Raw genomic sequence first — 16667 nt, 5'->3', positions numbered from 1 at the left:
GAGACAACGTAGCCCTATGCTTTGCTCCGACAAAGACGCTCTCATCTCAGCTCCTGCCATGGCCTCAAAACGTCACGGAGCTGACAACCTATTTTATAGGACAAGCAAAATAAAAGTCGATTTAATGTAGCATGTTTTATAGCGAGCTCTCTGCAGGGATTGGGAGCAGGGAGGTGATTGGTGGGCTTTTCAAATATAGGCTTACACGAGTCTCCTGTTGGTTCTGCCTGCAAGGCTTCTGTGTTTAAGATGTCAAGGCCTCTCTTAAAGACCTTTGTTTTCTTTGGATGGGAGTTCGGAGTGCGGTATAAGACCCTGCTCCTGTGTCCTTCAGGTGGATTCTTGTGTGTGTGTGTGTGTGTGTGTGGGGAAAGAGGTTTTGTGTGTGTGTGTACGTGCGCTCAAGTGTGTGTGCATGTGTGTGTTCTTGGAAAGAGTGTCTGCTTCACTTTTCCTTTGTGTGTGTGTGTGTGAGCGAGCCCAGTGTACTACTGATGAAGAAAGTGTTTTGTCCGTCTCTTCATAAACGGAGTGACTAAGTTCAGTTGAGTTCTGGATTTTAATAAGTATTTATCAATCTACAGATTGGGAGAGAAAACCAGACCTCTGACAAAAAATGACAACACAACCACAGTCTTAGGTCTCAATCAAGTCTCTCTCAGCTCTGAAGGCCGGAGGACCATCTTTTATAGGGCACAAGAATGTAAACATAGATAGTGACAGTCAGGCAGTAATGACGTTACAACAGTCTCAGAGAAAGAGATTCACAGCTCCCAACACATGACCACTCAGACTAGAGAGTTCATAGTTGGAGCTCTCCTTGTAGTCATGACAAGGAACATTTACCCAGTACTTTCTTCTGATCTCAAACATCTATTAACCCTGACACATAGACACAATCTACTCTTATGAATAGCAAGCTTACATGAGAACATACTAACTAGTATCCAATGACTAGTTCTCTTGATGAGTGTGAATAATGTAAGCACACAGGAAATCTACATTTCTTCCACACGACGCACCCTGGTCTCTCTGTCTGCGAGCTGATATGTTGTAAGTAAGACTTTATTTATTTATATAGCACATTTCATACAAGAATTGTAGCTCAAGGTGCTTTACATAAAATCAATAAAAACAATAATACAAGTGATAAAAGTCATAATTAAAATAGCAACAATAATATAACTAATAAAAGTAGTAAAACAATTTTGAGATAAAATTACTTAAATGCTTCGGTAAAAAGGTAGGTTTTAAGCTGTCTTTTAAAAATGCCTAGCGTGTTTGCTTCCCTAATATTTATGGGTAATTTGTTCCATAGTTTTGGGGCGTAATTAGCAAAGGCCGAATTACCAATCTTCTTATGACTGCTTCTGGTGACCTATAATAGGCCTGCATTTGATGATCGCAGTGTTCTAGCTGGTGTGTAGTTTATAAGGGAGTTAGCAATGTAGCTAGGTCCTTGTCCGTGTAGAGCTTTGTATGTGAGGAAAAGGACCTTAAAGTGAATTCTGAAAGTGACAGGGAGCCGGTGTAAAGTAGCTAGGACAGGACTAATGTTGTGTGTGTGGCAGCAGAAGTTTCGGGGTCTCCGGGCCATGCTGGTGGGTATGAAGAGACCCATAGAGAAAGACTCGTGGGGGCACATCTCAATAGACTTAGTGTGCAGTTTTAACAGGAAATAATGTTTCAATCAGGGGAGGAAGGCAACCCTCCTGAAAGGTCCCATTGATGACCACTGGAGCGGTGTGCGACGGAAAATGGCCTCCCCCGCGCAACTGATTACTCCCAACGTGGAATAAAGCGAAAGTAGTAAAATAAACAGCCAGCGCTGACTGATGGGGTCTTGTATCTCAGTTTCACCTCCTGAAACGTCGGAGATATAGGTGAGCGCTCTGGATGGATGTCTTCCGCCTGAAGGTGTTAAGGCCTCGCAGACTTGCCTAACAGTAAATATAAACAAGCAAGAGGCCTCAAACTGCACCGGGAGGAACTAATGATCCCTAATGGGTCGTGGATGGTTTGACACACAAATCACTTGGGCTGTCACCTGCTCCAAGATTGATTTTGTTAGCTCTGTTAGGTGGAGGGGGGGCATAGGTTAGCAGGCCGTGTCCACAGTTGATTGTGTTGCCAGAGAAAGCAGCACTCGCAGCTTGACAAAAGCTGGACTATTCCACGCTTGTGATGAATGATGCCCATAGAGGAGATCTTGTGTTGTACCTTGAGTCGGAATTTGACCAAATTTTATTACAAGTACGCAAATAAAGGCTCTTTAAGTACATGAAACCCCAAGAATTGGTTGTTTCGATCCACTATTCCGATTTCTCATACTTGTTTTTCCCGTTAGAACGCATGCCCATTGTTTTGGTGAGCCGTAACTTTGCGAACCTACAAAGCTACAAGCTCCCCTAGTCTCTAACTCAGAATGAAATGGGAAAGAAGAACTGTGGCCTTCACCTTCGGGGTCTTATTAGGAACAGTCTCCCGCCTGGATGTATACACTGGAAAGTTTAGTCTTTTATCGCTCTCCTCCTTTGATCGGCCTGTTGTTTTTACAGAATCCTGATGCATGTTGTGTGTGTGTGTATGTGTGTGTGCGTGGGTTAGTGTGCGTGTGTGTCTGTGTGTGTGTGTGTGTGAGGGGTAGTGTGTGTATGTGTGTGTGCACACAATCGGGAGTCCATCCTGTCTAAACATTTATCTGGTCTCAGGATCCCGAGTGCACTCAGCAAGCCCTAAGCATGTGCACGACCGCTACAGCCCCTCTGTACCCTGGCCCTAGCTCTCATACAGCTCTGCAACGACTCACTAACCTCCCCCAGGTACAGACAGCTGGGTTAAAGCCTTCTGAGAAGAACCAGTGACGGAGAGGACTTTCTCTCGTCGTATCTCGTTTGAGATTGACAATATTAATACAGGGGCTTTGACAATATTAATACAGGGGCTTTGTCTGCTGTAGGTTAACAGCGTTGCCTATGCGGACCATTCAGTGTACATGCATTTTGTAGATATTTGCTAATTGCACACACTTCAATATATCGCCGAGGTAACGAGAATCCATTGGAGACGTGTCATTCTGTGCCCTGTGACCTTTGACTGTGGCGTCGAGGTTTTAGAAGACCAATAAGCTCACCTGGTACCAATAATGCATTGTGTGTTATGAGTTTCAATGAGCAAAGTAATTACAGCTTTTCCAGCTCTCTTCGGTGCATTTTCTAATCCAGTGATCTTGAGAACGCATGAAGGAGTCGGTAATACGGAAAATAATGAGTATGTCGCTATACTCGTCACTGAGTAGCGTCCATTAGTCGCAAATAGAAATGATCTGTTAATTTAAGTGGGTACCAGTATCACACTACAGGGAGCCGGTGTATACCTACTGTTCCATTACGTTTAGATGAAATTGTATCGCTCAATTTCAGGGTCTTTGGAACGGGGGACTGTATTTCTGAGGGACGTCTTCGATATTCTCGTCTGCTTCCTTTCCTCATTTTTGGGGGGGTCACTTGAGGGCTTGGCAGGTCCAATTGAACGGGGTGCAGCGCGGAAAGATGAATGGCAGATGAATGAGGTGCAAGGATGGAGAGAACGAGTGGTAGGTGGAATCGAATGTAAATTGCAAGTTGTGTTGAGTGACAAACAAAAACTCTCTTTTCGCTCTCTCCTGCACTTTCTATTTGACGATGGCTGACACAATATCGCTGCTTGAATGAATATTTAAATATACCAAATAAGAAAAAGAAATCAACAGCAGCAAAATCCTTTGTTTATTTCTCTGAAAGCGAACAAGCCGTCTGTGTGGCTCTTTTCCTGGCTCTTGAAAGGCGTTTCTTTCCACCCATGGCTGCATCACGACCAGCGTCCTGTGCTCAGGATGTGACTGGATGGTCCTGAGTTGTCTTGTTCACGTGAGGCTCAGTGTGTGTGTGTCAGCCAGATGTAGCCGCTCAGTCAACCAGTCTGGGATAGTACAAACACAAGGACTTTCTTCTTTCTTTTCCAAGGACAAGGAACGGAGGGATGATGAGGATGTTGATTAAGGAGGATGATGATGATGATGGAGCGATGATGATGAAGGAGGGATGATGATGATGAGGATGATGATGATTAAGGAGGATTATGAGGATGACGATGACGATGATGATGATGATGATGAAGGAGGGATGATGATGAAGGAGGGATGATGATGAAGGAGGGATGATGATGATGATGATGATGATGAAGGAGGGATGATGATGAAGGAGGGATGATGATGATGATGATGATGAAGGAGGGATGATGATGAAGGAGGGATGATGATGAAGGAGGGATGATGATGAGGATGATGATGATGAAGGAGGGATGATGATGAAGGAGGGATGATGATGATGATGATGATGAAGGAGGGATGATGATGAAGGAGGGATGATGATGAAGGAGGGATGATGATGATGATGATGATGATGAAGGAGGGATGATGATGAAGGAGGGATGATGATGATGATGATGATGAAGGAGGGATGATGATGAAGGAGGGATGATGATGAAGGAGGGATGATGATGAGGATGATGATGATGAAGGAGGGATGATGATGATGATGATGATGAAGGAGGGATGATGATGATGATGATGATGATGATGATGATGATGATGATGAAGGAGGGATGATGATGAGGATGATGATGATGAAGGAGGGATGATGATGATGATGATGATGAAGGAGGGATGATGATGATGATGATGATGATGATGATGATGATGATGAAGGAGGGATGATGATGATGATGATGATGATGATGATGATGATGATGATGATGAGGATGATGATGATGAGGATGATGATGATTAAGGAGGATGATGAGGATGATGATGACGATGATGATGATGATGATGAAGGAGAATGACATTTGGACGATGACGCGGAGGATGTAGCTCGATGTAGAGGTAGTCACGTGGAGATGGTCCTGTACGAATCATAAAGAGAAATTATTGTGAGTCGTTGGATCGCATCCGGGCCTTGGCGGAAGGGTGAGGAGCGATGACGAGGAGGATGAAGTTTGAAGATCAAGAAGAGGATGAAGGATGAGCCAGGCAGCCTTTGTAGATAAGAATGAGTTCTTACTGACTTGCCTCGTCAAATCTATGTAAAATAAACAAATATGCACTGCAGGATAAACGATGATGATGATGATGCCTGTCCAGACAGAGGTGACAGAGCCTCTGTCTGCTGTGCTGTCTGGAACATGGATGGTGTTTCTGCTGTGCTGTCTGGAACATGGATGGTGTTTCTGCTGTGCTGTCTGGAACATGGATGGTGTTTCTGCTGTGCTGTCTGGAACATGGATGGTGTTTCTGCTGTGCTGTCTGGAACATGGATGGTGTTTCTGCTGTGCTGTCTGGAACATGGATGATGTTTCTGCTGTGCTGTCTGGAACATGGATGGTGTTTCTGCTGTGCTGTCTGGAACATGGATGGTGTTTCTGCTGTGCTGTCTGGAACATGGATGGTGTTTCTGCTGTGCTGTCTGGAACATGGATGGTGTTTCTGCTGTGCTGTCTGGAACATGGATGGTGTTTCTGCTGTGCTGTCTGGAACATGGATGGTGTTTCTGCTGTGCTGTCTGGAACATGGATGATGTTTCTGCTGTGCTGTCTGGAACATGGATGGTGTTTCTGCTGTGCTGTCTGGAACATGGATGGTGTTTCTGCTGTGCTGTCTGGAACATGGATGGTGTTTCTGCTGTGCTGTCTGGAACATGGATGGTGTTTCTGCTGTGCTGTCTGGAACATGGATGGTGTTTCTGCTGTGCTGTCTGGAACATGGATGGTGTTTCTGCTGTGCTGTCTGGAACATGGATGGTGTTTCTGCTGTGCTGTCTGGAACATGGATGGTGTTTCTGCTGTGCTGTCTGGGACATGGATGGTATTTTTACACGGCTCTTGTGTGGTCAAACTCTGCCTGAGGGACAAGGGCTCGACAGTCTGACTCGTCCTTTTTACGAGGCCTCGCAGACTTTTTTTTTTTTTTTTTTCACACAAACACTCCTTCCTTTTCTGTCTTCCTTTCTTTCTTTCTGTCTTACTTTCTCCAAAGTTAGTATCAAACCGTGGGTCCTGGATGAATGTTTAGTTTTAGAAAACCGTTTTCAGGGTTTCCGACCAAAGTTTCAGGATCCCGCTCTTGGTTTTAATATTTTAGCGTTTATGTATTGATTAAACATACATTTTTCAAGGATAGTCGCATATTTTTCACTGCAAAATACGCTTAAGCATAAGATGTCTGTAAATCCTACTATTTTGTTAGTCTGGTATAGCTCCAAGGCTACCTCGGCTGTATATATTCAGCTCAGAACAGTAAATTATACAGTAGCTACAGACCAAGCCTTTGGAAGGAAGGTCGTCCAATATGGTGCTCTCAAACCTCTAAGTGGGGTTATTTGATTGAAACACATGTCTGGACCACAAGCATTATTGGTATGTCATTCCCGAAGGATAAATTGCTGAATAGCCAAAGCTCGGCCTCGTCCTTGGGGTGATCTTTGGATGGACTGTGCCAGGCTAGCTATAAGGGGCCCCATTGTCTTTGAGCAAGGATGAAGGATAACTTTATGTGAGTGAATGAGGGAGTGAGGGAGAGCGAGAGAGAGAGAGCGAGAGAGAGAGAGCAGATAGAGTGAGTGAGAGAGAAGGCCGAAAGCGAGAGATAAAGAGGGAGAGAGACGGAGAGAGGGAGGGAGCAAAGCTGGAGTCTGCGTTCCTCGCCCCGCGCTGCGAGGCAGAGGAAGGACACCCACACACGTCAGACACAGACCCTGTTCTTGTCCCCCGTTACAATCGGGCACTTCAGCGGACGGCCCGGGTCCTCGCTGGGGCAGGCGCGGAGGGGGCTGGGGGGATGGGGTGGGGAGGGGGGAGGGGGGAGAATATGCAGCGCTTCTCACAGGCCGGGCTCCCGGATCAGGAGTCTAAATTTAGGATGAATAAAAAGACCCAGTTCAGCTGCTTGTGGGACGTTTCCAGGGCTCAGAAGCACTGGTGGGACTGAGAGGTGACTGAGGCACGCCAAGGGAGAGGAAGGGTGAGAGAGAGAGAGATAGAAAGGTAGAGAGGGAGAGAGACAACGGGTGGGGGGTTGAAGACAGAGCTGCAGGTTTGAGCCAAACCTCAACAGTTGATTTGAGGTTGAAAGTCCAAGGATCGAGGCTCAGTACTCGTAAGGTCATGCGTGTTTATGCTCGCTAGCCAGCTTATGAACTTTAGTCTTCTGTGTTTGAGGGGAATTCCTTGAAATCAGTACATGTGCACACATGCTTCACTCGTGTCTCCTGCGTACTTCATCCTCAGATGTCAACACCTATACCGTGTCTGTCACCCCCCGAGCACTCCAATCTCTCACTCCCCTCTCCCCTTTGACAGGCCTTCATCTGTGTCATTTACTTTCACAATCATTTACAGTGGGCAGAAATTCCTGCCCTGAGTTCATTTGCAGCTTTGTCTACTGACAGCTATCTGACAGTTTCCAATATAACAGCGGGAAGATTTCCGCTGTGGTGAGTTATTTCGCAAGAATTTAGGAATACACTTCTCTCTAGCTGGCAAACAGCTCGCTAGTTTGCTAACTACTGATTATGTTACTAACAACTGATTTGCTGGCTGACGAGCATGCTGGTCCTCTCTCCTCTCAGTTCTTCCACTCATGTTACAGCAGAGTTTCCTAAAAAAACAATTTGGTCATCATCATTGTTATCATTGGTAAAGCATGTTCAAGACGGTCTTTAAAAATTGTGTTTTTTATTTTCTCTTCCCGTTAAGGCACACGTCTTAACAATCTTGTTTTCCCTCAAATGACATTTTTCGAGTTCAGACTTGGATCACAGACATGTTTTCGGTGAAGAATCCTGATCTCCAGTAGCCGACTCGGTACTCCCATTTTATAGCTCCACCCAGCAGATGTTTAGCTTCTTTTTCTTCTTCTCCCCACCAAGCAAGCGGAGCAGCCCATGATGGAGTCACGGCAGTGGAGCATTTCCACTCAGGGAACGGGGAACCACTGACATTCAACTGTGAACACAAACTGATGAAGTTGATTGTTCATATTGTAACGTCTCCCCTGAGAATATCTCCTAGGGAACTCTCTGCAATTTCTATCTTGTTGTGCTAGCTGTTCACAGTACTCCCTTATGGAACCCCCCCCCCCCCCCCCCATGATGGAACATTGTTCTGTGTGTAGCATCCTTGGTTCCCAGCATGCCTAGCTGTTAATGACTAGCATGTCGGCAAACAGCATCACGGATCCCAGGTCTTTATCTGCTCCTCTTCAGCTGGGTGACCCTGAACTGGGGAGCAGCATTACTCATACGCTCCTGTCTTCCTCTTTCTTTCTTTCTTTCTTTCTTTCTTTCTTTCTTTCTTTCTTTCTTTCTCTCTCTCTCTCTCTCTCTCTCTCTCTCTCTCTCTCTCTCTCTCTCTCTCTCTCTCTCTCTCTCTCTCTCTCTCTGTCTCTGTCTCTGTCTCTGTCTCTCTCGTTCTTTCGTTCTCTCTCTCTTTCGCTTCCTGCTATTTTCCCCTCTGTCTGTCTGTCTGTCTGTCTGTCTGTCTGTCTGTCTGTCTGTCTCTCTTTTCCTGCTATCCCACCCCCTCTCTCCCATGTTCCAAGGCATTCTGGGACTTGCTCCACCCTTAGGTCAAAGGCATAGGCACTCACAGCCATTGGTGTGGGTTTGTGCGTAGGCGCATGCATGTACTCAGTGTGTGTGTGTGTTGGCGAAACATTACCTCTGCTCTCTGTGATTACCCAGTCATTCTATTACAGACGATCCCATTTTCCTTGCTCTCTGCCTGTCCGTCTCAATTGGATTACGTTTGATAGTGCAGACAGGCATGGCTCTGAGGGGACGAGCCCTCAAACAAAAAAAACCTTCTAGAAAATGAGACGAAAACCACGACAATACAGGACATCCACCCTCATCAACATTCTCAACCCTGCCTCGCTTTCCTGATTGGACGGAGGCTTTGAATGGAGCAGAGGGCCGACATGACAATATAAGACTAACACGTCTGTCTGAGTTTCTCTTATCAAGTAATCTTTCCCATACAGTATATTTCTCTCTCTTTCTCCCTCTCTCTTTCTCTCTTCCTCTCCGCTGCGCCCTTCATGTCCAATAGCACACCGTCCACCCCACCCCACTCCCTCCCTTTCCCCCTCTCAGAGCCTGCGGTGTGGCCGCGTGGTCCAAGGTCTGGCCCTGCATGGAAACTGTGACAAGTTAGCTAGGCTAGTGGATGCTAATTTAAGAAACGCTCGTTGGCCTCTGGGGCTGAATGCTAGCTACAGGTTGGGATCCTCTCTCTCTCTTTTTCTCTCTCTCTCTCTCTCTCTCTCTCTCTCTCTCTCTCTCTCTCTCTCTCTCTCTCTCTCTCTCTTTCTCTCTTTTTCTCTCTCTTTCTCTCTCTCTCTCTCTCTCTCTCTCTCTCTCTCTCTCTCTCTCTCTCTCTCTCTCTCTCTCTGTGTCTCTCTTTTCCTCTCGCTCTCTCTGTAGCTTACAGTACTGAAACTTGGCTGGCCTACTTTGTTTAAAAACTGGAGCAGTCAGCATGTGAGATTCGTTTTTTTTTTGGGGGGGGGGGGGGGGGTAGTGAGTGAAGGAAGCAGGGTGTGGCTGCTGAAAAGGGGCCGTTATTCTGCTATCAAGGTGAAACCATTTGGCGAAAGTGTTGCTCAGCGATTTGAAAAGCATGTGTCGCCAACACGACATGTTAAACAGTCAATGACGGCCCACAGAAGAACAGAGGAAATGCCTTGTTGTTCTTTGAAAGCCCCACGACAACATCGAAAACTCATTGTGATGCAGGGTTAAACGGGGGGTCGGAAACCAAGGAAGTTGAGTTCCGTTTGGTGTCGTACAGTACACCGCTCTGAGGTCTTCCTCTCCTCCAATGTCAATATTGTATTAATCTCTTCAGATGGGGATTTGATGCCTGTGTGTTTCCTGAGCATGGGAACGCAGTCGTGGTTTCTGGTTTTCTCACTGCTAGAAGCGACACGGAAAATGGTCATGCAGCACTTAATGGCTATGCATTTCTTCTCTCGTTTATTTTCCCGTCTTTCTCACGCTCACGTTCTTTCAACCCCTGGGGTTAATGTGTTTTTGATGTCCCTGTGAAAGTGACTGTGTAAAAGATATTCATCCTGGATAATCAAGACATTCTATCTACTTGCTGATGTTTAAGATCAAGAGATCCACATATTATATATATTTTTTGCTTTTTTAGAACATGATTTTTCAACTCCACTGAGAGGCTACCACAGTCGATAAACAACTTATTACACACCCCGACACACATTTAGTCTATCATTAAGTCTTTGGTTTGCTTCTATCAAGAACTACAGTGAAGAACTACAGTGTTGGACTGGAAAAATGAACAGTGTCGTGATTCCTTAAGGGTGTGTTGCTGAGGAAAAGACCACGGTATAGAAAAACTCGATAACGACATTGGAACAACTTTCCCCCAGCCAGGACTGCCAAGTCCCCCAGCTAGGAATTCCAGGCCTTAATCCCTGGGAATACCGAGTCCCCGCTCCACACGTGGCTGGTGCAGGGTCGCTTCCATCCTCTCCCTCCTCCAGCCTCCCGTCCGGTTCAGACTGGATCTGGAGGCTGGAAGGGGAGAAAGGGAGTGGTGAAGGATGGAACGACAGATGTTACGCCGGCCTTGCACCTGTTGCCTTAAGGGACCCAAATTGACCCGTGGGGGAGAAGGGGGACGGGGGGACGGGGGGGGGGACGGGGATGGGGGGGGGGACGGGGGGGGTCTAGTCCACCTTCTGCCCTACTGACTTTGCCAGAATGTTGCCAATTTCCAGCCAACCTGATCCGCTGTCATCCCCGCCCCTATCAGGTACAAGTTAAATTGAGGTCTTGAGCTATCACACTCCGTCCGGATAACGTGCGTCGCCTATCGCTGGAAATGGCCGTGATTTGTCGAGATTGAATGCCAAGGTGGCAATTTATATTTAGAGGCGCAACTGTGAATGATTGTGGTTGGAGAGCCAGGCAGCTATCCTCACACACACACACACACACACACAGATGAACACACACACACACATGCACACACCAGTGCCCTACTCCAGACATCTGTCTCTGAGAAACTTGATCGTGGCAGGCACTAAGGCATGTCCAGACCTGATTCATGTACTCCTCTAGATCCTCTTGTCCCTGTGTCTGACTGCAGAGAGACAATCACCAGGAAGAGAGAGAGAGAGAGAGAGAGATGCATAGTGAGAGAGTGACAGAGAGAGACAGAGACACAGAGAGAGAGAGAGAGAGAGAGAGAGAGAGAGAGAGAGAGAGAGAGAGAGAGAGAGAGAGAGAGAGAGAGAGAGAGAGAGAGAGAGAGAGAGAGAGAGAGAGAGAGAGAGAGAGAGAGAGAGAGAGAGAGAGAGAGAGAGAGAGAGAGAGAGAGAGAGAGAGAGAGAGAGAGAGAGAGATATTGCACAGAAAAAGAGATAGAGGTGCAGAGAGAGAGGAAGTTGCAGAGAGAAAGAGGAGCAGAAAAGGAGAAAAGGGTACATGGAGAGAGAGAGAAGTATTATACAGAGAGAGAGAAGTGTCGAGGGACAAAGAGAGAGAGAGTAAGACAAACAGAAGAGAGAAAGACCGACCGATTTCTGGCAGCACCAGCACTCAACAGTCAAGGATGTGTGCCAGTGTTCTTCTTTTTTTCTTTCCTCCTCCCTCCAACCCCATTTGCCACCTTGTTTACACAAATGGAGCCCTAAAAAAATTACTTTAATTAGGGGATAATGGCGGAGTTTCGAGAGAGAGAGAGAGAGAGAGAGAGAGAGAGAGAGAGAGAGAGAGAGAGAGAGAGAGAGAGAGAGAGAGAGAGAGAGAGAGAGAGAGAGAGAGAGAGAGAGAGAGAGAGAGAGAGAGAGAGAGAGAGAGAGAGAGAGAGAGAGAGAGAGAGAGAGAGAGAGCGGGAACGTAAATAAAAGCGTCAGCTTCCTCCTCTCCAAGCAAGATTGGCTCAATTTGTTTTCATCCTTGCTGCTTAATGAAAATGGGCTTGATTGCTTTTGCTTGGAAGTGTGATGTCCCTTTTTCAGTATGCTCTTGTTGCAGTAGACTTTTGGTCTGTGCGCTTTCTCAACCCGAGGGCACAATGACATCGTCGTGTCATGCTTGAACGCACGACCGATAAAAGAAAAGAAAAAAGCATTTGGTATCTCCTTGCAGCTCCTCGACACAACTGTCACAATGTTGCCGTGGAGAGGGTAAGTTCACATGGCTTTGGGTGGCACGTGGGTCATTTTAAAAGTAGCGAATGTGTGTGTGCGTGTGTGTGTCCAGGCATATTCTGACACACACACACACAGAGCTCTTTAATCTGACAGTTCATCAGGAGGAGGGGGGGGGATTATGGGGGGGGCAACTCCTTCCAGCCTCTCTTCCGAATCACATGACCTTTCAACAGGAAGTGATGCGTGCAGTCCCCCAGTCCCCCCCACCACTAACAGCAACAGTGGACCCTCCAGACGGCCCTCTACTCATTCCCACACGCCCATACATGGACAGGCTATTCTTAGGAGCTGTGAAGATAGGAGGAGTGGGAGAATGCGCTTGTACATTGTTGGAGGCGTCCGGAGGGTGTTTCAGCACCGCACTTTCCTCCCGGCTCACGCTCTGCTGCTGGTGCAGCTCCTCAACAGCCCTGCTGCCAGTTAATGTCTGGCTAATTGAACTGAATAGATAGTCAGCAGTGTTTTATCATGGTGGAGGAGGGGTGTTGTGGTTGGACCGTCTCTCTCTCTCTCTCTCTCTCTCTCTCTCTCTCTCTCTCTCTCTCTCTCTCTCTCTCTCTCTCTCTCTCTCCCTCCCTGACAAGAGAAGAAGAATCTCTTTTCCTTTTTTACCTGCACTCCTCCGACACTTAGTGGTCTATCCCTGCTCCGGCTCGTCCAATCACAGCGCCTCGGAACTCTCCCTCTCATTCTCTCTATGCCAGTTACCAAGGAGACAGAGTGAAGTCGGGGGAAGTGCTGCCATGGTTTGGAATGAGGCAGGAGTCTTCGTTCTTCTTTTGATAACGTCCTGGGATTTCTCCATGCCCGGCTGCTCCTGTGTGTCGCGTGTCACGTGTGCGCAGACGTATTGCTGTGTGTGTGTGTCTTGTGTGTCTGTGTGTCAGTGCATATTTATGTATGTGTGTGTGTGCATATATCTATGTGTGTGTGTGCATATTCCTATGTACGTGTGTGTTATGTATGTGTGTGTGTGTGTGTGTGTGCATATTTTTGTGTATGTTTGTGTGAGTTTGTTGCCTATTTCCCGCCCTGCCACCTGTTACCCCATCATCGCTGATACCAGAATTCCCAACAGCAGGATGGGAATGTGGTCCTTGTTCCAGGGAATCTCTCTGGAGAGAGATAGACACACACACACACACACACACTGTGTATTTTAGGGTGGGGTCAAACTAACGTGTTTATACGACAATTTCTTACGGAGACTTAACCTCAATACAAGGCAGCTCCTTTGTCAACACACAGAGTTATGGGGTGGGGGTGGTCGAGTTGAGGGATTCAGCATGTTGGACGGGGAAACTCGATGAACTCTGTGACCCACAGAAGAGAACCTGACGGAGAAGGTTCTAGATGGAAGCAGACAGCAGCTGGAGGCTGTCCGGCAAGATTGGAGGACAGGTTCACTAACTCCACTCCCATCCGCCTACACACCCTGGCTTCCTCAGCATCTCCCTCCTCTCCCCACACGCTGGTTTCACTCTTGGCCTGCAGTCTTCTTCTAGAAACTAGGAGAACTGTTTTTAAGTAGGGTAATTAAGCGTACTTAAACCACCCGCACTTTTTCAGCATGGCTTCGGAGAGGAACCGAGGAGGAAAAGGCTACTTTCAGTCCCTTTCGTCTGTCGTGGTTGTTTTCGTCCCAAATCCCAGCAGTCCGTGACCCTCCGAGAGCTTGGTGTTTATACGTCAGCAGGTCCCTCTCCCTTAGCCCGCGAGGGTCCCTCCACAGCTGGTCCAAGGTCACGCCTCATCATCCACTTCCTCTCTTCCTCTTCTCTTTCTGTCCTCTTCACCTCCTCTTCTATCCTCTCTTTGTCTACTCTCCTCCTTTCCTGTTCTCCTCTCCTCCTCTCCCCTTCTCTCCTCTCCTCCTTTCCTCCTCCCCTCTTCTCTCCTCCTCTCCCCTTCTCTCCTCTCCTCCTTTCCTCCTCCCCTCTTCTCTCCTCCTCTCCCCTTCTCTCCTCTCCTCCTTTCCTCCTCCCCTCTTCTCTCCTCCTCTCCCCTTCTCTCCTCTCCTCCTTTCCTCCTCCCCTCTTCTCTCCTCCTCTCCCCTTCTCTCCTCTCCTCCTTTCCTCCTCCCCTCTTCTCTCCTCCTCTCCTCTCCCCTTCTCTCCTCTCCTCTCCTCCTTTCCTCCTCCCCTCTTCTCTCCTCCTCTCCCCTTCTCTCTTCTCCTCCTTTCCTCCTCCCCTCTTCTCTCCTCCTCTCCCCTTCTCTCTTCTCCTCCTTTCCTCCTCCCCTCTTCTCTCCTCCTCTCCCCTTCTCTCCTCTCCTCCTTTACTCCTCTCCTGTTCTCTCGTCTCGCCCCCTCACTCCGGCCTCAGCATTTACCTTCTCTAATCTCTTTATCAATCATTGATGACGGGTGAAACAGGGTAAACAAGGATGGCTGACACTCTCTTGCTCATCGTGACCCCGTAGCCTGCACACACACACAGAGAAGACACACACACGCACACACACTCCTGACCTCTGCAGAATGCCTTCCCCTGCAGCCTCAAAGCCCGTGTCAGCAATCCTGCTTCCTACAGAACGTGACGACTTTATGAATAAATCGACCCACGTTGACTTGTCTCGCCCTCACACGCACTGACACACACATACCCTTGAATAGTACTGTCACTGTTTTTCCTGGTCCATTGAAAACCGTCTTCCAGCTCAAGAAAGGGGCGGAAACTTTGGTGTCCCGGGGTGAGAAATGTCCAGCTATCTCGGCGTATCTAGACGTTTGGAATGGTCGCTCGCTCAATACTTTGATCCAATGAGAACGTCAGAGTGAGGTAAAGCCTCTGGGCTCATGTCGAACCACGCTGAAGAGCTCCTGCTGTGCTTGTCTTCCCTCAGATGCAGATTCTTGACAAGTTCCCAATCGAGGGAGGGCAGAAAGACCCCAAGAAGAGAATCATCCCTTTTCTCCCAGGTAGGACACAAACACACACACACACACACACTCACTCTCTCTTCTCTGTTAATAATGTATGAGTATCACTAGCCGGGGGTGTCAATAGGAGGATACTGGTGCCATGTATCTGTCTGCTGATGAGGCACTTCCACAAGTGTGTGTCTGTGTGTGCGCACGTGTGTGTGTGTGTGTGTTGGCCCATAGACACTAATATCTCCACAGGGACAGTAACGGGGACATCTAATCCTTAGGCCACCTACTGTACTGTGCAGTATGGTTGGTAGCCAGAAATCGATGTGTGTGTGTGTAGGGCTTTCTGGAGGGAGTCGATGTGGAGGGCAAGGAGGGTTGACAGGCACGTTGCTAATCAGTGCTCATCTGTGAGTGGTGTGTGTAGAGGGTGGGAGGGAAAGAGAGAGAGAGGGAAAGAGAGAGAGAGGGAAAGAGAGAGAGAGGGAAAGAGAGAGAGAGAGAGAGAGAGAGAGAGAGAGAGAGAGAGAGAGAGAGAGAGAGAGAGAGAGGGTTAATGAGACCGAGATCGAGACAAAGATTTACATCAGTCAAGAAAAAGATGGGGTGACTGATGGAAGGAAAGGGAGAGAGAGAGAGAGACGGGGAAGAGAGAGAAATATAGATGGTAGGAGAGAGAGAAAAGGAGGGGAGAGAGAACGAGACACGGTAAGAGGGGGAGGGGGAGGGGGAGGGGGAGGGGGAGGGGGAGGGGGAGGGGGAGGGGGAGGGGGAGGGGGAGGGGGAGTCCTGAGGTAGAGGGGCTCCTGCTGTGTGAGTGAAAGCCTTCCGTCTGTTGGCTTGTGTATATTTTGGTAGAGGCTGTATTTAAACCTCATGTCCAACACATGCTGCCTGCATGGTGGCTAAACCAAGTCCCCCACACACACACACACACACACACACAAACACACTCGTGCACACAGCCTACACACGCATCCCACCCATACACACACTCACACATACATGAATGCCCACATACAAGTATTCAAGGATTGCAGACACTCATACATAAAGTCAAAGTCCAAACTGTATACACACACACACACACACACGGGAGCATCATGCATCAAGGCTTGGATCATGGTAGAGGTCAGTAGTTTGACATTGATGTTATTTATATGTTGGCCTTTTATCAGATCAACCACTCTGCTCCACACACACGCATGCACGCGCACACAGACACACTTGCCCTGTACCCCTCGTCTCATCAACTCCCTCACAACCCTCATTTCTTCTTCTGGCTTTGGACTGGACAGGAAGGTGCATTTGATCACTTCCTGGGAGCTTCAGTAGCCGTCCCTCGCCCCAAAGCTTCTGTGGGTTTTTGAATTTGAGGCCATTGACTTTGAGCCCACTCATAAGGAGTGGTAGGTTGAGTAGATACAAGACCTTCAACAACACTTTACGCATGACATTTAATTTAGGCTTCTGTCAGTGGGTCAGAAGTCAAACTGGTGTCACTGACACCT

The 16667-nt window shown here is 47.8% G+C and overlaps 1 protein-coding gene across 5 annotated transcripts in view; it reads left to right on the top strand.

Annotated features, from left to right (window-relative positions):
- sh3pxd2aa (SH3 and PX domains 2Aa) overlaps positions 1-16667 on the top strand; it is a 73487-nt gene that overhangs the window by 9817 nt on the left and 47003 nt on the right. For all 5 annotated transcript variants that reach the window (XM_084686020.1, XM_084686019.1, XM_084686018.1 and 2 more), the window contains one exon: positions 15129-15204. In XM_084686020.1, the coding sequence (XP_084542146.1) occupies positions 15129-15204 (76 nt within the window). The remainder of the gene's footprint in view (positions 1-15128; positions 15205-16667) is intronic.

Source organism: Hypomesus nipponensis, chromosome 21 (assembly GCF_054491055.1).
Source record: "Hypomesus nipponensis isolate SF chromosome 21, ASM5449105v1, whole genome shotgun sequence".
Classification (NCBI taxonomy): Eukaryota; Metazoa; Chordata; class Actinopteri; order Osmeriformes; family Osmeridae; genus Hypomesus; species Hypomesus nipponensis.
The sequence above is the reverse complement of the archived record's forward strand: the minus strand, read 5'-3'. Positions and strand labels throughout refer to the sequence as shown.